Source organism: Tursiops truncatus, chromosome 5 (assembly GCF_011762595.2).
Source record: "Tursiops truncatus isolate mTurTru1 chromosome 5, mTurTru1.mat.Y, whole genome shotgun sequence".
In the NCBI taxonomy this organism is placed as follows: Eukaryota; Metazoa; Chordata; class Mammalia; order Artiodactyla; family Delphinidae; genus Tursiops; species Tursiops truncatus.
In genome coordinates this window covers 36,549,707-36,572,598 of record NC_047038.1, presented here as the reverse complement: position 1 = coordinate 36,572,598, position 22,892 = coordinate 36,549,707, and the positions used below count along the sequence as shown (strand labels likewise).

The 22,892-nt window shown below is 49.3% G+C and overlaps 1 protein-coding gene across 2 annotated transcripts in view; it reads left to right on the top strand.

Moving 5' to 3' along the window:
* STK32B (serine/threonine kinase 32B) overlaps positions 1-22,892 on the top strand; it is a 342,731-nt gene that overhangs the window by 257,789 nt on the left and 62,050 nt on the right. For both annotated transcript variants that reach the window (XM_019928052.3, XM_019928051.3), the window contains exon 5: positions 14,968-15,005. In XM_019928052.3, coding sequence (XP_019783611.1) covers positions 14,968-15,005 — 38 coding nt within the window. The remainder of the gene's footprint in view (positions 1-14,967; positions 15,006-22,892) is intronic.

The window sequence follows — 22,892 nt, the reverse complement described above, 5'->3', positions numbered from 1 at the left end:
CACTATGGTCCTCGCAACCACACTTCCTGAAACTCCAGGCTCCCCCCCGCAGCCTACTTTTCATACCCTGCCACCTCCTCCACCTGCTGGCCCAGCCTCATTGGCCACACTCCCTCCGCTCACATGGGACCTTCTTGTGCTCCTAAATTATTTGGATGTTGGACTTGCTAGAATGATCCCCTGTGTTTTAATTTTTTTTTCTTATTCTCCATCTGTGAGACTTTTCATTCTAGTTTCTGAGAAATTTCCCTGGCTTCATCCTCCAAACCTGTCTATTGATTCTTTTTTTTTTTTTTTTTAGTTGTCAGATATTCGATTTCCCAGAGCTCTTTCTCCTCCTCTGACGGTTCCTTTTTCATTGTGCCCTGTTGTGTTTTATGGGCACAGTATCTCCTCCTACCTCTCTGAGGATATTAATAATAGTTATTTTGAAGTTTCCTCTTCCCTGAATTTATTTCTGTTTCCTCTGAGGTCCTTTGATATTTTTATTTTATCTCTGCTTTTCATTTTGAAGATTTTTCTCAAATGGCCACTGGTCATGCATAACTGTTCACTGAAATTGAAGAAGGAGGCAGTTAAAAGCTGGTTGGTGGGTCTTGGGCATGGAGGGCCCCACAGTGGAGCTTCATACAGCGAGAGCTGGTGGAGAGCTTCCTCCACAGGATGCCCAGGCAGTAGCCCTGGGGCCCCCTCAGTCTCATGAATGGTGTTGACCCTGGCCTGGCTGCTGAGGTTGTGGCTGCAGGACAGGACACCATTTATGAATCAGACTTTTGTTTATTACCCTCCCTGTTTCAGCCCTGTGCTCACGTCCACCCTTCCCTGTGAGTGACCCAGCATCATGGGGCTGGGAGTGGATTTGTGGGTTCAACACCCTAGGGGCAGAGTGTCAGTTATCCAGCCCCCAGCACAGCCCATCTTCAATGGCTCCCGGTCCTTCTACGGCTGGAGATCCTCCAAGGTTCTGTGAGTGACCGGCTTGCTGGGCTCCCCTATGGGAGCCCTGACATCAGAGCGTCCTCCAGCCCATTCGATCGGCTCCTCCGTCTGCTTTGCTTTTTAAACATGTGAAGACAGCTCATCCTTTGGTATAAATTGTCCTGATCTCTTTGTCCCAGTGGGTTCATACTGGTTTTATTCCTTGTCTTGCCGGGGGACTCATTCAGTCACTGAATAAATACTTGCTGATCCCTTACCCTGTGCCAGGCACTCTTCCAACGTAATGAGCAGAAACACAGCCGTCCTTGTCCACCTGGAGCTTGCGTTCTAGTGGTCCAAATGCATCTTGTCAATCCCTCATGTTTACTGGAAAATGATAAACCATCTTCTACAAACGTAAATCAGACCATGTCACTCCCTCAGTGGAAACCCCTGTAACCAAGTCCAAGCTCATACTGCTCGCTGCAGGACAGGCCAATAAATCAAGAGCTGAGTTGTTGGGGAAAAGAATAGTGACTTTATTCAGAAAGCCAGCAGACCAAGAGGATGGTGGACTAGCGTTCGAAAGAATCATCTTCCCCAAGTTAGAATTCAGGCTTCTTTTATACTAAAAGGGGAGGGCGTATGGCTGTTGCGACTTCTTGGTGCTGGAATCCTTTGTTCTCGCAGCTGTCCACATATGTCTGGTCACAAGGTTCCTCTAAGCCTGCAAGACAAATGTTATTCTCTGTTCTGCAACTTTTTATCTCTATATGAATGGGAAAGTGTTAAACCTTTAAAGTTCAGAGCTTTGAGAATGGGCTATCGTGTATATTTCAGGCTATAGGCAACATTCTTTTATAAAGGGGCAGAGCCAGCGCGACTAAGCACCGGCAACAGAGCACAGGGGTTAGAGCTAAAGGAATAGATCCAACGTGGAGTCAGGTTTGTCCTCTGTTACACCCCTGCAGGACCCTCACACTGCAATTAGACTAGACCGAAGGCCCTCAGCTCGGCTGGAGTGTGTCCTGACACCCCCCAACCAAGTCTCCCCAGGACCCTTCACCCCCAGTCCTCTCAGCTTCGATGCCTCCTTTGTCTTCCTGCGGCATTGGGTGTCCTGTTTTCATGTTATCACATTAGGTTTCATAGTGCTCCTTGATCTTGGACTTTTAGCCCCCAGGAATATGAGAAAATAAATTTCTGATTTTTAAGCCCTCCATCCTCCCTGCCCCATCTGTGGTATGTTGTTATGGCAGCCCAAGCAGACTATACTGAGGGCCAACGGTCCCTCTGGTGCATCCTTGGGGCCTCAAGCAAGTACAACCCCTAGATCCCAGCCCTGCCTAAAGCCAGCTACCTGAGGTCATTTCCTCCAAGGAGGCAGGGCACAGGTATTCTCCTCCTTGTGCACGTGATGAATTAGGATCTTAGTGGAGGGGACTCCGTTACTAAGAACAGTGAGGATCGTGGCCCAGGGGCTGCTGGCATCAGTATTGCCAGGATTACAGCTGGAGCCGCCATTGTCTGAGACAGGACGTGATGAAAGCGTGCACATGTGAGGCCGCCGGAATCTCAGGGCCACATCCAGTGCACAGGGCACCTGCCAAGCCCACTGCTTCTGTCCTGGGGACGATTTAATATGTTTATTATTCTGGCGAAGCTGCCCCTAACCAGACCTATCCCGCAGCTGGCTGAGAGCTATTTCATTATCTCTTCGCTCAACAGATAAAAAAGAAAATGGAACACAGTGGGCTGCATCAGAGCAACCCCTTACTTTTAATCCAGGGTCCTCGCTTCCCTCCCAGCCCCACTCCCAAACTTCTCCAACGCTACCCAGAGAAACACAAAAGGCCAAACTTCTGTGCTGAAATTACGCTATGAAATAAAAGGGTGTTGCTTGGGAGACGTACAGGAACTGTCCTAATGCTCTGTCTAATTTTGTGAATAGACGTTATGTAGAGAAAAGCCTCATGTTTAAGATGAGGATGACTTTACAGGAATCCTGTCCCAGCCCCCTCCCTCTCTGTGTGTATATACAGGGACTTAAACTCTGTTTTAGCTTCCTCATCCATCAAATGGGAATAATTGTCCTTCCAGAGGGGTAGTTGGAAAGATTAATTAAGATAAAGGATGTAAAGTAACGGCAGTTTCTGGCTATGGAAACTTGGGAAATCATCAGTTCCTTCCACAGTGTATTCGGAGCTTACTATGTGCCAGGCACTGCTCTCTCCTTGAAACAGGGTGGACAAAACTCAGGCAGGTTCTTAACTCTCTTGGAGATTACGCTCCAATAGGGAGAGACAAGGAGTGAAAAGAAAACAGGTGACACATGTAGTCATTCACATTGTGTTACTGTTGTGCAGATGTATCCTGGGTGACAGGACAGAGAGCTGGGGGGCAGGGTAGGCTAGTGGGGATGATGATGGTGATGATGACACAACGACCTTTGTACCGTGAGCAGGCTGCTTGACTTCTCTGAGTCTGCAGAATAAGCTAAGAATTACATGACTAGAGGTAAAAGCAGGACTAGCTACATAATTAGAGGGGTCCAGTACAAAATGAACATGCAGGGCCACCCCCCCACCGTTCAGATCTTATTAAGCTTCCCTCTCAGCTGTGTCTTGCTTTCCCTCGGGTGGAAGGAACAGAGGGAGATGTGACAGAGGGCCCCTCAGTCCCTGTCCGTGGTCCTCCTCCTGAGGCTGCCCCAAGATGTTAATTCTCAACAACTTGCAGCAAAAAGACCCCAGCTTTCCATCCTGGTCTCAGTTCTGCTGCTTTCCGTGTCACTTCCCTTCTCCAAACCAAGATTTATTTATAATGAAGCAATTAAAATTTTTTGACGTATTAACTGAGACTTCACAACAAGCCTGGGCTAATTCTTTTGTTTACATCATTGCACTGAATCCTCAGAACAACACTTGCAGGTGGACGTGATGATTATCCCACTTTACAGATAAGGAAACTGAATCTCAGCAAGGTTACAAGACCCAGGGCTAGTTTGTTTCAGATACACTTAAGGTCCCAGGCTGGAACTCGGTGACTCTTACACATTTTGGCAGCGTGCTCCCTTGGATGAGATATCAGAGAGATTGGGCCCTAAAAATAGCAACTCTTAAAATATTAATTCACTGTAATGCTTCACATAGACTCTACTTTCTAACCAGGCCTCCCTCATTCCTAGAAAAATCAGAGAAGGGAAATCCCTCCTTCTGTGGTTCCAATCTGGGCCCGGCCATCAGCCTTGGGTGGGTGGCTGTGAGGGGCTGTTTTCTTCTCTCCTTTGCCGGCTGATCAGTACCTGCCATGTCTGGTTGCTTTAGAACCCACTAAAATAGAGCCTGCTCTGCTCACTTCTGTACACAGATCCACGCTGAGTCAAAAGGTGATTCTCCCCTCTCCCCATCACGCCAATCAAACTGAGCGGGCCTGCCCCTAAGGGGGCCCACGGGACTCAGCAGCTATAACACAATCCTCCTAACTTATTCCCAAAGGAATCAGAGCCCATTACCCGGACCCCATGTTTTAGTGAAAGACACCTACACGCCAGGGATTGGAGACTAAGAATTCTGGGCAATTCCTCTCCGGAATTCAGCCTCCCATTGTGAACCAACTCAGATGTCTGTCTTGCCCCTTAAGCAGAGGAGGCCTCTCAAACGCCAAGAGGCATCAAAATCCCACTGGAGCTTGTCAAAATGCAGGTTCCCAGGCCCGGCTCACGGAATCTGAGGCTGTGGCTGGTCTAGGGTGGGGCCTGGGTTGCTGTATAACTCAAAGAACCCTAGTTTCTGGAGCTGGAAGACTGTGGACCAACCCTGAGAACCAGATGAAGAGGAATCATGGGGGCAGGCAGTCCTGAATGCTGGGCCTTCACCCACTCAAGTATCCAAACACCTGTTTACTGAGTGTGTTCTTTATGGCAGATAGCGTTCTAGGTCCTGGTGGTACAGCAATGGGGGGAATCATCCCTGCCGTCATGGGGTTTATAGCCCAGTCTGGAGACGGAGACCACGAAAACAAGTCAGTACGTAAAATGTCAGGTGGTGAGGAAGCCGAGGGGGAGGTAAACAGTGGTCTGGAGGGAGGGGGTAGGAGGAAGGTAGTAGAAGCGGGAAAACAAATTCTTGGCGATAGAAAGGGCACTGGCCATGGCGAAAGATCAAGCCAGACCTGATCGCAGATTTGTAAGGACGTATTTGTAATTTAGCGCAAGTCATTGAACCTTTCCGAGACTCATTTGCCTCGTCTGTAAAAAGGGAGGGAGAAACAAAATTATTTCCTAGCTCCTTTTTAGCTATTCAATACCTTTCTCACTGACTCAGGAAGATCCAGGCAGTTAAGAAGGTTACAATAGTCAGGAAAGCATAATTCAGACCCCAGCCCTGAGGCTAACTTACCCATTGACCCAAGGAAATGACTCACCTCTCCTGAACGTCAGTCTGTTGGTCTGGAAAATGACAGGTTATTCCTGAGGGTGGTCAGGCGTCCTCCTGCCCAGTGTTCTTAGATTCCAGTAGGAATCACATGAATAGAAGAAGACCTTGACATGGAGTCTCTTTCCAGTGTTTTCCTCAGAAAGTAGGATTAAGAACATGAGGCCTATGTCTGAGCATCTTAATGGAAAAGCAAAGAACTGGGAGCTGTGGGAGGGACCACGGAGCTCCTGAAGAGTCACAGCACTTCTTAGGCTCCGCCACGTGGAACCCACCCGATTACTGAATCCAAGGGGGGAACGCAGGACCGAATGACTGTGGCAGTTTGCAAGCTGCAGGAATTGAGTGAAATAAAGCGTGAGCTAAGCCGTGGTCTCTGGGGAAGCCGGGAGAGTTGGGGGGATCCCCTGCCTGGACCACGCCCTGCCAGGACCTGACACTAATTGGCCTGGTTCTCCCTCGGGATCTTTGGACTCAGACGTTAGGGTTCTGGCCAACATTTACCCGGTGCCTTGGGACAAGTTTATAGATGTAGAAACTTAATCAATAGTTGTCAAAAGCCCAGTCTGTGCTCAGCAGCATGCCAGGTTGCTGATCTAGAGGTGGGCCCTGCTTCGATGGAACTCAGAGCCTATTGGGAAAGAAGAACATCATTCAGGTAATCACACACACACTGGCTGTGGTCACAGCCAGCGAAGTTCAGGGAACAAGAAAATGCAGGACAGGGACCGGGACCATCCAGGACTTCAAGGAGAGCTTCTCAGAGGCAGTGGCGGCTGAGCAAGGGCAACCAGATGCAAGGGGCTGAGCAGGAGGCGATTGGAGAGCTCCAGGCCAGGGAACAGCGTGCGCACGGACACGAGGACTGGGTGTCTGCCCCACCCAGGAAATGGAAAGAGCATTGGGCATCAGGAGAGCTGGGTTCAAATCCCTCTGCTGCCACTTTTAACTCTGACCATGGGAAGTCACTTCACCTCTCTAGGCTCCAGCTTCCTTGTCCATGAAAAGAAGATAATGCTTGTTCTGCAGAGCATTCGTGTGGGTTAAACGAATTACAGTATGGGAAGGGGTTTTGTGAACTGTACAACTGTGTACATGTGAAGGATGGTCATAATCATTTTCAGGGTCGGCTTCTGCCCCATACTGTTCCCTCTAAACTCCCTGCTAAGTAGGGGTGGGTCAAAGTGGGGGAAAGGGTCACCATTTTTGGAGCACCTACTCTATGCTAGGAACTGAGCTAGGTCCTTTACATTCATTATGTCATTTCATCCCCATTTTACAGATGAGGAAAACTGAGACCCAGGCAGGCGTAGAGTTCATGTGTGAAGGGCTTTAAAGCTTTATCTATCATCGCAGGCTGTCCTGCGGTCCCTGCAGGGCGTGGGCAAGCACTCTATCCTTCTTACATACTTTTATTGTTTTCCATATGCTGTGCAGTGGCGCTTAACTTGAGGAGTTCACAGACTGACTCATGGACAGACCTTTGTAATTTAGTGTTCCTAGAGCAACTAGAAAGAAATAAAACTGGGCTAGGTGGGTCTGCGTGGGCTTCACGGACCCTTCCTGACCTGCCTGGGAAGGCGACGCCCTCATGGTGTCTAGGGCAGTGTGTTGTTGGCCTGTTGTTGGCCTCACCCATCCATGAAGGAATTAATTGAGCCCAGTGCATCCCTGAACCTGTTTGTAAATCCTGAAACTCTTGAATTCTCCATGAGGTATACTTGGCAATTAGCTGAATGCAATTTACACCCAGGCCCCGTGGAGTGGCATAGCCGTTTGAATGTAATGAATCAATGTCAACCATGCTGATGCTTGTTCTTTGCAGGATGAAAGAAAAACCAACAAACCCCGAGCATGGCTTGACAAGATGCACTTTCTCTCCCGAAGGATAAAGGGAGAGGAAAGTGATTTGAGTTGCAACAAGAGGTTTTAAGCCAGATGTAAGAAAGAACTGACTCACCAGGCTGTGTGTGCATTTAAAAAATTGTTTCCATACCTTTAAATCAAGACCTGGGTCTCTGACTGGTACATCCAGGCTCTACCATGAACTCTGTGACCTGGAGGAAATGTTTAACTGCTCTCAGCTGCAGTCTTGTTGTCCAGTAAAATGAGGATAATAATATTACCTACCTGTGTTAGTTTGCCTGGGCTGCATACAAAGTACCACAGACTGGGTAGCTTAAACAACAGAAATTTATTTGCTTATAATTCTGGGGGCAGGAAGTTCAAAGTCAGTGTGTTAACAGGGTTTCTTCTGAGGCCTCTCTTCTTGTAGACCACCACCTTCTCCCTGTGTCCTCACATGGTCATCCCTGTCTGTAGAAATTAACAGCAGAAATTAACACAACATTGTAAATCAACTATACTTCAATACAATAAATTTTAAAAAATAATAAACACTTTTCCAGGAATGGGCCTGAGGCCTGAGACAGCTGTGACTTATTCTGAAATTGTGTCCTCATGACTCTTCTGGGCTCCTCTTTCCCTCTTTTTGTACAAGTACAGTGGTAGTGGTTGCTAGTTTGCTTTGATGCCCTTGATGGTTTTCAAAGTTGACAGCCACATCTCAGCATTCACTTCTTATTTTTGAGATTATGTTAGAATATGGACTCCCAAACACCGTCCACCAGCACTGTGGGTACCAGAGGGCAATTAAGGGAATTTGTGTAAGAAGGGACAGATGTATGTTTTGTAAAGCCATTCGGGTCATATGAAAAAAGAAATACAACCTTGTATGTGGGTGTTGTAATAAAGAAACATATCCTGAAATCCAAGTAACATAATTTTGCTGACCAAATATCAGATATTATAGCCATGCTCCTGCAATTACGAGATTCATTTTTTTCTTGAGTATTTCCCCCAGGTAGAGAACATTGATCTAGAGGCAAGTTGAGAATGGGTCTTGTCTGCTGACATGTGACCTTTGACCCTCTGTATATACTTCTTTCTTCATCAATAAAATAGGAGTAGTGAGTGATACCTGCCTCTAGAGTTGTGTCAGAATTGAGCGGGGTGACACAGAAGGTGATGCCACAGCCCCTGATCCGAGAAGCCACCCTCCTTGTGAAACCCACGTGACCTGCCCACGTGGTGCCCAGCTCACAGTAGGCTCTCCAGGAAGTGCAGCTGTGAGTCGTATCAGGACTTCTGATAATGTGGAGGCATCGTGTTGGGGGCTGGGGGCCGTACATGGTCCCTGCCCTCCACAGGAGGCAGGAGAGAGACAGGAGAAAGAAGTGAAACCTAACCAGTAGCAACAATATGCAGTTTCAGAATCGGTACCCAGTTTCTGGAAGGACAGTCCACACCAATATGGTGAGAGATTCCAAAACATGAAAACCAAGTTCATCAGCCTCCTGCCCCCCACTGGCTTGCTGCTGGATGGGTGCCAGCTGGCCACAGAGGTCCATGGCCAAGGTGAATCCCACCCATTCAACCCTGGCTCAGTCACTGCATCCAGCCTCCCTCCCCAGTGCCCGTTCTGGTAGCTCATCCCCAAGACTGAAATGTCTTTGCTCCTTCCGTTACTAACAACAGGCGTGCATCCTACAGGCCTGGCACTTGGCTGGCTGCTCTCATAAAACCCCACCTACATCAAACGGAATCATCTAGTACCCAGCCAGCCTGGAGGAAAATCCCAGGTATTGCCTCCTAAGTCTTAACAACCTGAAGTTGGCTCCATAATCAAATAAAGCCCCTCATAAGTGGTCTCAACCCACCTGTCTAAACCCATCTCCCTCTACCCACCAACCTCTAACCCACCACGACCCGTCTTCTCCAGCCTCAGAGCTGGCCATCCTTCCTCCTGTCCCCAGTCCTGCCTGTAATGCCTTACATGTAACTCCTTGGACAGCAGTGAGGAACTACAGAAGTTTCTGAATGACACGACTGAAACTATCGAATTTGCATTTCAGAACACGATAAAGATAAGCTCCCGTACTAGATAGGATGTAGGTTTAGGTGCTTTAACAATGGGCAAAAAAACCCGACTAAAACAAATCCTCACCGTAAGTACGTGGAGTATGTGTTGTTTTCCAGTTTACAGCTGAGGAAACTGAGGCTCGCCCTGGGCATTTTGCCAGGACCTCAGGGCCAGCAAAGTCGGGACTGGAATGGGACCGCTGTGTGTCCACCTCCTCCTGCATCACTTCTGTGATGTCAACAGCATCTTCTTTCTCTAGGGGTAAAATACCCACAGAATTTCATTTCACAGATGCGACTCTTTTTCCACCAGGTTTTTATTTGTCTTTATTGCTGCATAAGATCATGGACATATAACACTCAGAGACCCCCAGCAAAGGCACACGTGCAGAAATGGCCCCACGGCCCGTTTCTGCAATCTGGATCAGAGCCATTTCTGTGCTTTATTTATTTATTTTTGCGGTACGCGGGCCTCTCACTGTTGTGGCCTCTCCCGCTGCGGAGCACAGGCTCCGGACGCGCAGGCTCAGCGGCCATGGCTCACGGGCCCAGCCGCTCCGCGGCATGTGGGATCTTCCCGGACCGGGGCACAAACCCACGACCCCTGCATCGGCAGGTGGACTCTCAACCACTGCGCCACCAGGGAAGCCCCCTCCTTTTTTTTTTTTTTTTTAAATAGCCCAACTGACATTTTATGCTTTGTTTTATTTGGGGGTTAGGGGATAATTCAAAAGCAGAACCAGGTTTTATAGCCTCGCATGCACACTTTCTATCAAAGTATCATTTTGCCCAGCTCTGAAATTATGGGCCTGTCCTCGGAAAACATTGTCGCAGACTTGCCCGTCCTCGCAATGCTTGTAATGCCCTTTCTGAACACACAGGCCCATTTTCAGCAGGATGACGTGCTTGGGCTGAGATATGATCAATGTGAAAAGTGGAACCGGAGGAAATGGTCCTGGAACCCACTAACCTAGAGGCTCTGATAAGATGCTTTGCCCATAAAATGTTATTCTTATTAAATCCCGAATGAATCAGCCTCCCGTCTCCTACGTGAGGCTTTGCAGGAGTCTGCCTGGTGAGTCTCCTCTGAAAGAGATCTAATTCACTTTGCTAAAAGTTCAAGAATCCACCCCTGAGGGCTCCCTAGCTCCTTTTAAAGAGCAGAGATAGGACCCTCATCGTTATTTATTTCAGCACTTCTCACGCACTGGGAGCCCTGCTAAGCCTTGTGTGGTAGCACCTCCGTGTATACGCCCAGCAACTGTCAGATAGGGACCGTCATTCCCATTTTCCAGATGAGGAGAGCGTGGCTCAGAGTACATTGCCCAAGACCATACAGCTATCGTAACAGTTTTCTGTCGCTGCGGAACAGATTTCCACTAAATGAGCGGCTTAAAACAAACACAAACTTGTATCTATGTTATTTTCTCAGAGTTTCCACAGGTCAGGAGTCTGGCCACAGCTTAGCTGGCTCTTCTGCTCAGGGTGTCACAAAGCTTCGACCCCGGTGTCCACTGGGCTGCACTCCTTTCTGGATCTTTCCCAGGCTCTCCTGGTTGTTGGCAGAATTCAGTCCCTTGTGGCTACAGGAATGACGTCCCCCTGTTTCCTTGCTGGCGCTCAGCTCCTAGAGGTGCCCGCAGGTCCCTGCCATGTGGCCACTCCCGCTCCAGGCCGCCAGGACTCAGTCTGATAGCCTGTAATCATGGGAATGACCCCACCACCTTTGTCCTGTTCCCTAGGCTGGACAGATGTCACAGGTTAAACCATTCACCCTCCCAGCTTTCCGTGGACTCATCTGCAAGATGAGAGCTTGCTCCCGGGTTGCGTCTAACTGACTGTTTCTTGTTATTCACATGTCAACCTAATGTCACGTCTTCTGAAAGTCCTTCCCTCGCCACCTACCAAAAGCAGGTCTCTTTTCTAGACCCTGATTTGTTCTCTTCAGAGCACTTGTCTCAACTTGGGGTCGTGTCACTTATTCACCCCTGTCAGCCTCCTAGAAGCGAGTTCCATTTGCTGGGTCTGCCTTGTTCACTGTTGCAGCCCCAGTGACCATGGAAGGGATGCCCCCAAGATGCTTGAGGACCATTGACTCCCCTCCGTGCTAAGAGCTGACACAGAGGCATGTGTCAGACATTTAGTCCACACCACAAAGGAAGCCGAGGCACAGGGAGGTCACCCCGATAGCAGGAGAGGCGCCGGGGTGTCAGACAGTCTGCTCCCAAGCAGGATTCGCCTGGGCAGGACACCCTCTTTCCTTGGAGCCATGGGGTCTAGTTTACCAAGGCACTGATATCTGTGCCCCTGTTTGGTCCTCATGATATGAGAGGCCATGAATGGAGGCCTTTCAGAATGTGGGCTCTGATGGATGGTGGGCCTATCCAAGGTCACACCGTGGTCAGTGGGGGAAGCCGGCTGCCACTTGACATGTACCCACCTCCTTCATTAGCTCTCTTTCTTCTCTGCCAGATGTGTAGCCTCCTGTGGGCTGCTACAGCAAATTATCACAGAATTGGTGGCTTAAAAAAAACGCAAATTCGTGACCTCACGGTTCTGGCCAGGACTGAAATTAAGGTGCCAGTGGGGTCAGCCTTCTCCAGAGGCTCCGGGGGAGAATCCTTTCCTTCCTCTTCCAGCTTCTGGGGGGTCCTGGTTCTCCTTGGCTTGTGTCTCTGCCCCTGTCTTGACATGGCCTCTTCTCTGCTTTGTGTCTGTGTCCAAACCCCCATCTCTTTTCTAAGACGGCAGAGGCATTAGGACCCCCCAAACCCAGGATGATTTCATCTTTCCTTGAACCTGCAAAGGCCCTGTTTCAAAATAATATCACTTTCTGGGGTCCTAAGTAGACGTGAATTCTGGGGGGACACTCTTCACCCTACTACACAAGGTCACCTCTCCTTAGGTCGGCCACCACTGCCCCATCTTTTCTTGGCTCTGACACCCTGGTCCCCACTGGTCCGTGTGATTCCCTGGCCGGCCGTTCCCTTCCAGCTGCCCCAGTTCCATCTCCCCCAGGCTCCAGAGCAGTCTCCCTGCACCGTGGCTTCTGTGCCACCCCACCTGCGTGTCTCCCTCTCCCACTGATTCTGAGCTTCCAGAGGGGAGGGACTGTGTCCCCAGCTCTCTGCCCAGACCTGCCAGGAGGAAGCATTTGAGGGCTATCCCGGGAATGCCCTGGAAGGAAAAGGAAGAAGTCAGAGGAGGGAGTGAGGGATGAAGGAGGAAGAAAAGGAGCGGGGTGGGCAGAAAACCCCAAAACAGGGCAATTTCAGCATCAGCGGAGGCGGCAGCTCAGGCCAAGGACCTTGCAGGCCTTTTGGGCTCATGGTCTTGGTCCACGGCCAGCTCCTCTGAAATCCGCACACCCCAAACAAGGTCATCGCAGTTCTAGTGACACCTTAAAGAAAGGATGCTCTTGCGCCTGGTGGCGCAGTGGTTGAGAGTCCACCTGCTGATGCAGGGGACGCGGGTTCGTGCCCCGGTCCGGGAGGATCCCACATGCCGCGGAGCAGCTGGGCCCGTGAGCCATGGCCGCTGAGCCTGCGCGTCCGGAGCCTGTGCTCCGCAACAGGAAAGAAATGCTCTTGAATATTTGCTGCTGTGTTTTCATTCTTGACAAGTATTTATTTTCCCTTCTCTCACCTTTTCTGGAGAAACCCTCCTGGGAGAGGCCCTAGACAAAGTGTTTGCTGATTTGAGCCACAAACACTTGACTCCAGGTCTTCCGTCTTTTGTTTTAATTGTGTGAGCTCTCTAGTTCATCCTCCCCCTGGGGACTCCCCTAACGACCAATCTCTGTTCACCAGGGACCTGTGTCTGTGAACTTGGCAGCTGGGGTTCCACTGGCTTAATGCTCATCAGTATTCACAAGTCACAATGCAAATGAAAATTTAAAGCTATGGTATGAGTGTATCTTTCTCCCCCAAAGCCGTAGGCATTACCTCATACTGTTACAAATAACCATGGTGTGTTTTCAGGTAGAATTGGTATTTGATAAACTCAGGGGCGATCGTTTTTTATTTCGAAGAAAGCTGTCATTAGTCTCAAAAGATTTGACATTTACTCTAAATGAGTGAGTGGGGCTTGCATTTCTAAAACCCATGGCTTTAATGCAAAGCTTTGGAAAGTGTATGCATGTTAATGATGGGTAAATCAGAGCTGAAGCTGTCCACTGAGTTTCTCCAAGGCTGTGTTTCTCTCACATTCATTCTTCCGTGTTTCCTGTGCGTTGACAAAGGTTCTTTTCCCCCTAAAACTCCACTCAGGGTCTTCTGATGAGTTCTTCTGAAACCCAACCTTGTCTTTTGTACTTCTGCGTTGTCTCTGCATCCTCCGGTCTTAGCAAGAACCTGCTAAGTTGGTTTAGCCAGAATCCCCCATCCTCCCGACCTGATCATCTTCTGATCAGGTTGCTCATCCCCCGGGAGGTTTGATCCCCCTGGCCTGCCATCAGCAGGAATCCTGAACCCCTCTCACCTCTGATGTCTCCTCTTAGTAACTTTCCATCCGCCGATCCCCACCTGCTCCTCGGCTACAAATCCCCACTTGTCCCCCTTGTGTTCAGAATTGAGCCCAGTTCTATGCTGAGGTGTCTTTTCCCCTTTGGTGATTGCAACTGAATAAAATCTGTCTTTACTGCTTTAACTACTGTCCTGGTTTTTCTTTGACTGTGTCTGCTGGTGACAGACGCCATGCTAGGGGTGCAGAAGTGAAGAAAGCAAAACCCCTGCCTTTGAAAAGCACAGCTTGGAGTTGGGAGCCCTTTGCTATAATGATGACATAGAGCAGAATTTTCCAGAAACTCCCCAGCCGAGATTTCGCTGCACATGGCCCGCTGTGTGCAAAAGGGATCAGCAAACTTCTGAAGGACCAGATAATAAATATTTTAGGCTTTGAGGGTCACATCAGTCTGGGTTGTACATTTCTTTTCATTTTTGCTTTGTGCATGTGTGTGTGTGTGTGTCTTGTTTTGTTTTTTACAATCTTTTAAAAGTATAAAAGCCCTTCTTAGCTCACAGACTATACAAAAACCAGCTGATTGCTGGGTGTGATCTTTTAAGAAACTGAATTGACATCTTCAACCCTGATTTAGTCATCATGAACGTGCATACACTTTCCAGAGCTCCATGTAAAAATCACAGATTTTAGAAATTCAAGCCCCATTCACTTCTTTATAATAAATGTCAAATCTTCTGAGATTGTACAAAAACTGGCAGAGGCTGTGGACAAGGATGACGAGGACAAGTTACTGAACCTCCCAGAGCCTCAGTTCCCAGGTCTATAGAGCAGAGACCATTACACCTGGGAGGTTTAGTACCTAGCAAGGTGGGAGGGCTAAATTCCATCAGGAAGGGTAAGTGTCTGTACTCACCAGTAGAGACCCTGTGCTCAGTGAGCAGTCATTCCTGGGCCTCAAGAGGCCAGAAATCGTTAAGAATATTGAGGAGAAAAATATTCACACAATAATCCACTTGCAGTTCCAGGAAAAGAAAAGGGAAGGAAGCAAGAACACGGGGCTCCACTATCATAACAATCACTCTTCTTCTGCTCCCTGTCTGAGCCCTCATGCCGGGGGAGAGATAAGCACTCGAGGTGTTGTCAGGCATTTATCCCCAGTTGTCACGTTTGTCACGTGCTCCTCCGTAGGCTCCAGAAATCACATTTTCAGCTTCTTTGTTTTCTCTTACAGAGACATCAAGCCAGACAACATACTGCTGGATGAACACGGTAAGCCTGTTATGAACGCTTTCTAGAGACTATTTCAGTGGGAACTTTGAGGCTCTGGGAATTTGGTCCTGGTCCTGGTGAGTTGGATTTTAGGGTTGACTAGAATGCCTTGTTTTGTTTCAATCCTGGTGAATGAACAGCTGTGTAAATTTCTGGTCTGTGTTCTGCTGCGGTGAGTTAAGTCCAATGTATTTGATGGTTTCATATCTAAAGACATCACCATTCACGTCCTGGTGTGAGGACAACAGAGCAGAAATGGGAATGGGATACAAGGTTGGAAAGCTCTGAGCCTCCCAGCCCTGCTCTCCGACCTGTGAACCCGGGGCTTCAGAAACGTCACTCACCTCTCAAGCCTCAATGTCATCTTCAGTAAAATGGGGAAAATGATACCCACCTTCCAGATTGTCATGGGGATCAAATACGATAGGGTGTGCTTGGCAAGCTAGAAATCAGTAATCAGTAATCCTCTAAGCCTTCCCTCATCCAGGCTTCTCAAGCTTTTATGTGTGTACGGAGTGTGCGCATCTTCTTAAACTGATTCAGTGGAGCGAGGTGGACCTGGGATTCTGCATTTATAACAGCTCCCAGTTGAGGCTGACACTGCAGGTCCATGGAGAAGGCTCCATGTCAGCGGCTCTCCAACTCTGGTCTTATCGGAATCCCCTGGGGGACTTGGTAAGAATCAGAGGCCAGACCCAGTCCTGTTTAGAGAGCCTGGGCCTCTGTGTTCTGAGTCAGTCCCAGAGATGTGGTGCCCAGTCAAGTCAGGACAAGTCCAGGGCACAGCCCAGCAATGACTGACAGTCTACTGCAGTCCACGCCAAAGGCAGCTTTGCAGCCAACCATCATGGCAGTCTTGGAGACTAAATTCCCCGATGTTGCTTCAGGAACTCATCTCCCGAGGGCTTTCGGGGCTGTGGGCTGGAGCGAGCAGATGGGGATTTTTCTGCTGTGCTGCTGAATCTTTCAGGGACGAGTCTGCCGCCTCATCTACACGGCTCCTCTGACCTACCTCCCCCACTCCCTCCCGCAGGCTGCGGCTGTGGCTCCAGCCCGAAGCCCCTCTAGGACTTGTGTGTGTCACCAGTGTGTCTCAGGGAATCCTGCCTCGTTGTATAGACCCCTTGGTACTGGGAGACAGAGTGGGAGTGGTGGATGGGACCATCTGGGCTCCAGTCTCCTGCCAGAGCCTGAAACCAGCCCAAGTGCTTTGGGGCAGAGAGGTGAAATCCCTGTGCTCCCGAATGGAAGGTCAAGGATGACCTTAGGTTGCCAGGGGGAAACTGAGCAGAGCTGAGGCTGCAAATCAAGGTCCCCAGTTTGTATCTAAAAGGCAGGAACCCCAGACCTGGGTCTCAGCTGGTCCCCCAACTAGCTGTGTGTCTTCAGGCAAGTTGCAAAACAAGTAATACCGCCTTGCAGGGTGGCAGAGGTCTAAGACAAGATGGGGAGGATGAGCCGTCCCAGCACCAGGACATAAAGGTGCTCGGGAGGGCTTGTATTAGCTTATAGCTCTCAGCCTCTCCTGTCCCTTCTCTGCTCAGATCACAGAAGCAGGTGAGGTGGAAGGAGAAGAGGCACAGGCTGGGTGACGCAGGACCCCTGGCAGGGCTGTCCTGGAAACCAGGGGTGTGGAGGGCAGGGTTCTGGCTGGGATCCTCACGGCCCCAGCCTAGAGACTTGAGAGAGACTTTTGGACAAAGACCTTTCAGGCCCTGGGCAGCTTTCCAGAAGCAAAATCAAGGCAGGAACGCCAAGCAGTAGGAATAATTCAGCCGTTTCCTCTAGGATGAAATGAGACTCAGCAAGCCTGTGGGGTTAGCCAGGGCCTGCCTGACGCCGTAGTTCCTGCCCAATGCTACAGCCTCGGGTCAGAGCTCACACAGCCTTCTCCAGGTTCCCTCGTTCCTGGGCTCCTGGATCTCCATCCATCCCTTCCTACCTCCCCTTCTGTGCTCGTCCTCACCTCTCCCCCTCAGCCCTTTCCCACTTTCCTCCCAGATCTCCCCATCCTTCCCCACCTCCCGCATGCCTTACACAGTGTCCTGACCCTGCCCTCTGGCTTTGCAGCATCCCACACACTCCCCAAGGATTCGAACCCTCCTCTCTCTTCTCTAAGCTCCTTTTTCATCAAGCTTGCTGTCGAGACAGAGCACTGAACACTATTTCATACTAAGATGTGAATGGCTGATGCCCTCCCCTCCATCAGCTTTAGCATCCAGTGAGTGCCTTTTTGGGCAGTGCAGAAGGAAAAGCAGGAGCAGAGGATTCTCAAAAAACACAAATCTTCTCCCCTAGGAGAGAAGGACAAGAGAGGAGACTGTGGCTATGGTTTTCCTTCCCCTGATTTATGACAGGAGATAGATGCTCATCAGCTTTTCTTTCTTTTTTTCTTACTTAGTCATTGTTGCCTTTTTTCCCCCTCCAGCTTTATTGAGGTGTGATTGGCAAATAAAAACTGTATATGGTTAGGTTGTACAATGTGATTTTTTAAAGGTGTACAACATGATGATTTAATACACATATACATTGTGAAATTAACAACACAAGGTAATGAACGTATCCAGCACCTCTTAAGGTTCCGTTCTTATTGTGTGAGTGGTGAGAACATTTAAGATCTACCCTCTTAGCAAATTTCAACCACACACCACAGTATTATTAACTACTGTCACCATGCTGTACATTAGATCTCCTTACCCTGTTGTTAAATGCATTTTAAAAAAAAACAGCTTACAAAACAGATAACTATTTCTATTTAAAGAGTTTGCTGATTGATCTCATTAAGTGTTTTCTCAGAGAACAAGTTGGTTGCTGTGTTTACAGTGAGTCATAAGCATAATTAAATAAATGCATTCATATTTTATTCAAAATGTTCAAGATCTGCTGGTTATACAAAATTCAAGGCTCTCACAGAAGCGTCTCTGCTCCCCCGGTGTCTGCTCTGCTTCCTGATCTTGCAGGCTGGTTTTATCTCCTAGAATGGGCGCTAATTCTACTCCGAGATTTGGGGTCTCTTGGCTAGCAGCAAAAGCAGAGGGAGACTGTACCTGGAGGTAAAATGAAGTTGAAGGAGGATGCAGCATCAGTGTGAGTGTGAGAGGAAGAGTTGAGAGTGCTTTAGGGCTGAGGGCAAAGTGCTCTAGGAAATGGGGAATTTAAAACTGTAGAGGGAAGGGGAAGGGATTGCATTCATTTTCTGTTGGTACAATAATGCTGGGTGATGAATAAGCACATGAATTTAATGGCATAAGCAAGAAGCATCCAGTTAGCTCACAGGCCTGTGGGGTTACGCTCTTGTAGACAGGGCTTGCTCCTAAGACTGAGGTCCTGCAGGGTCAGCCAGGCAGCTACGGTGACGTTGGCTGTGCTCACTCCCGTGTCTGGGGGTCGCCTGGCTGCCAGCTGGTACACCGTGACCTTGGCTCATTGACTGGGCAACTCGGCCCAGCTCCTCATGGCTCACCTTCTGGCAGGCCAGCCCTGTGTGACCTCACGTGGCCATAGCAGAAACAGAGGCAGGGAAAGCCCAGTCCCTTAAGCCACCACCTGCATCACATTTGCTGCCATCCCAGTGGGCAAAGCAACTCACAAGACCCCACCGGGTCGGGGTTGAGCACTGCCAAATGACATGGCGAAAGGAAGGATACAGAGGAGGAGGAACTGCGGAGATTCATGCAGTCATCCAGCAGATGGGCAGGTGGGGGGCTGGTCTTTAACACGTGGGAGCTTGACTTTCCCCCAGATGAGCAAAGAGCCGGGAGTCAGAGACAGAAGGGCAGTGCCTGCGTTTTGCCCTTAGTGTCTACTGAGGACCCTTGGTCAAAATGTACTGACCATATACTGTCAGCTTTCTTATCTGAGGTTTCATATTCTCGAATTGAACCAACCTCAGATGGCAAACATTCAGGAAAAAAACTCCGGAAAGTTCCGAAAAGCAAAACTTGAATTTGCTGCTAGCTGACAACTATTTACATAACATACGCATTGTACTTACAACTATTTACATAGCATTTACATTGTACGAGGTATTGATAAGTAAAAAAAAAAAAAGTATATGGAAGGGTGTGCCCAGGTTATAGGTAAATTGTACACCATTTTATACGTGGGACTTGAACATCCAAAGATTTGGGTATCAGTGGGGGTCCTGGAACCAATCCCCTGCAGATACTGAGGGACAACTGTAGCTCTGTCCTCTTCTGTATGCAAGAAAGTAATTCCTTCACTTTTGCAGACCTGCCATAAGCCAGGTGTTGTGACAGGCGACCCAAGGACACAGACCCCCTGTGGCCGAGGACATCGTGGTCTAGGGTGGCGCTTCTCAGCCATGGCTGCGTGTCACCCAGGAACCGTAAAAGGTGCCGATGCCCAGGTCCCACCCGCAGAGGCACTCACTTGACTCATCTCGCAGGAGAAAGTGCTGGGCGGGGTGTGTGGGGGGGTGAACGTGGGGTTAAAGCTACCAGGTGGTAGCTTTAAGGTGTAGCCAGGGCTGAGGGAGGGACAGAAAAGTAAACAGGTGATTCTGACCCAGCAGGGTCAGTGCTGGGACGGGCAGGGGTGAGGCTGTGCCGGAGCAGAAGGGCAGTGAAGCTGGGGAAGGGGGAGGGGGAGGGAGGGCTTTCTGGATCCTCCCTCCAGAGTGTGGGCACCAGAGCATTTGGGAGCAGAGCATTCCAGAGGGCAAAGGAGAAAGCTCCACTGGCCAGAGGACAGCAGGCTGTGAGGCGTAGAACTCCTTCTTTTCTCAGGGACCTCGGGATGGGCGCTTGGGGATCAGAAACCTCACCTGGATGTTTAGTAACAGGTGACACAGCAGCCGTGCCAGCAGAGTGAATCTGTTTTCTCATTGTATCCCTAAACACCCCACTGCCGGGATCCAGACAGCCAGGGACAGCTCCTGTGCCCCAGAACCCCTGAAATCATTCAGACTAGCCAGTCCTAAGCCTGCTTGCCCTGCCTTGCCTGTTCCTTCCCACAGAAACCACCAGAAAGCCTCTTGGCCACATTTCCTCCCTTCTCCCTCTGTCTCATGACTAACGCTAGTACTTCCCTGGGGAGACCCACATGGTGTGATGTGACCCGTCCTCTTAGGAACTGTGAATAACAAACTATCTTTTCAATGGCAATTGTCTCCTAATCTGCGGACTTCACTTCTAATTTTCTATTAACAGGCTCTATTTCAGAGCACTCATTCACTGGACTTATTTCAAAGAATTTCCTCTCCATCTGTTGCTGACATATTTGTCGGCAAGTGTTCCCCAAAACGGCAGTGGCCAGCAGCAACACCCCCTTATCACTTGTCAAAACACTGTATGTGCTGTGACATCCCCCTCACGAGACTCCAGGAAATCAACAAATCAGGCGCGTGTTGATTCTGAAGCCTCAGATGCAGGGATTGAAGCAGCTGAGATGGAAGTGGGAAAAGCCACCCAGGCAAATTGGGGGGGTGGGCAGAGGTGTTTCTGCTAAGTCAGAGGGGCCAACAGTGCGTGTCATTATTCTAGACGAGTTTAAGGATAAAGCTTAGGAGTGTGGCTTAAAGCTAGCCTGGAGTCCTTGGGAGGTTGGTAATGAGATTCTTTCTGAAGACTGCTGGGAATGGAAGTGTCTAGCACAGTGTGATGTCTTAAAGTCCTGAAGACCCAGAGCAGGAATCTCTGAGGACCCCCAATAAATAGCCCCCTGTATTAGTTTCCTAGGGGTGCTGGAACAAAGTCCCACAGATTGAGAGGCAATAAACAGCAGAGATGTATTGTCTCCCAGTCCTGGAGACTAGGAACCCGAGGTCAAGGTGTCCGCAGGGCTGTGCTCCCTCTGAAGGTGACAGGGAAGGGCGTGTGTCATGTCTGTCTGCCAGCTTCTGGTTTGGAGACACGCATACTTCTTTGACTTGAGACGGTGTAACTCCAGACTTCAAATGGCATTCTCCTTCTGCTTCCTTTCTGCTTCCAAACTTTGCCTGAGTGCATTTGAAAGGCAGAAGCTAAATCTTGTCCAGAACCCTAGCTGCAAGAGGGTCAGGACATGTGGTTTTTCTCTCTTTCTGGTCCTTATAATACAGGAGGCAGGAAAGAATGGAGTGGAAAAGGATGCTAGGTATCAAAATATAGTCTCTATCCCCGTGCCTCTCAGTCATTGCAAAGAGCAGATCATGGCTGAGAAAGTTTATAAAAACCTCCCTGTAAACCTAATTCACTGTGATTAGTATGATTGCATAAAATTACATGCCAACACAGAGACGTGGAAGGGAAATGATTGATCAGGGAGCCATGGCTATGCTGCAGTAACTAATTAACCCAAAATCTCGTGACTTAACATTAAAAGCCACAGAAGTAGAGAAAAGGGGAAAGAAACTCAGAACTGTTGAGCCCTCTCAAAAGCCTTGGGGGAGGTGGTTTCCAAGCAGCATCGTATCAAATAGGGTGTGAAGGCTGGGCAGGTTTTATGAGATCACAATATATCCCGGGGGAAGGCGTTGAAACTCGTCTTGGGTGGGAGTTCCCCCGAATCTCAGCCTAGGAGCTCAAGAAATCCCACACGTGTTGCATTTCTTGTACCCTGCTATTGCTTTTTCAGCCCCGCACAGGGGGAGCAGGGAGCACACAGATTTTTTAGGTTTTTTGAAGATTGATTTATTTATTATTTATTTATTTTACTTAGTTTTGGCTGCGTCGGTCTTAGTTGCGGCACGCAGGATCTTCATTGCGGTGTGCGGGCTTCTCTCTGGTTGTGGCATGCGGGTTTTCTCTTCTCTAGTTGTGGTGCACAGGCTCCAGGGTGTGTGGGCTCTGCAGCTGTGGTGCGCGGGGTCCAGAGCACGTGGACCCTGTGGTTTGCAGCACACGGGCTCTCTAGTTGAGGCCCACGAGTTCAGTAGTTGAGGCGCACGCGGGCTTAGTTGCCCTGAGGCCTGTAGGATCTTAGTTCCCTGACCAGGGATCGAACCAGCATCCCCTGCATTGGAAGGGGGACACTGGACAACCAGGGAAGTCCCACACAGATTGTTTTGAAAGTCCTTCTTTCCCATCCCATGTCCAAGATAGGGGAGGAGGTCAAATCAAATAGAACAGAAGAAAATCAGAGGGTCATTCATTCTACGTTAGGCAAAGGTGTGCCCCGAAACAGAGTCAATCTTTGGTTGAGGTAAAGCCAAATGAAGACTGGATAAGCTGGTGCCTTGGAATTTGATTTGGTTTCTTTCTTTCTTTCTTTTCTTCTTCCTTCCTTCCTTCCTCTTCCCTCTCCTCACCCCCTCTCTCTTTCTGCCACTGTCCTGCAGTACATTCACTGTCATCTCCATGAAGGCAACAGGAAACAGTGCCCAGGATGTGTGATCCTGAGGGAAGTAACACAGCCAGGGTAGCATCACACTGACATCTTGGAAGTACAGATATTATTAGCAGTGAGCATGTGAGCCTGTCATGGGCGGGGCAGTTGAGTCTACAGCAAGGTTCTCGTCCTCTTGGGCATCCAGCTGTGTCTTTTCAGCAGCACCACTGTGACCTCTGGCTTAGGCATGATGTAGACCCTGTAAACCAGCTAAGGTGGGGATAGATGTTCCCACGAGGCTTTACTCCAAATTCCAGGGAAACAAGGCAGAAAATAATGTGGGAGGAGATCATCTCTTACATATGGACCCCCTGTCAGCCTAACTCCCAATCTAGTGCCCTCTGGTGGGCACTACCTTAGCACTCACTCCCAGGAATTCACAGCCACGAATCCAATCTTGGCTTCCTGAGGATAGATCTAGAGAGAACTCACTCTGCAGGAAACAAAGCCTGACGTTCGGTTGACTATCCCGTCCCAAGCAGACCCCATCTTTTCCTGGATTGTGGCCTTGTCGGTCCCAGTGAGAGCACTGCACTGCCCTCACTCATTTGGTAAATA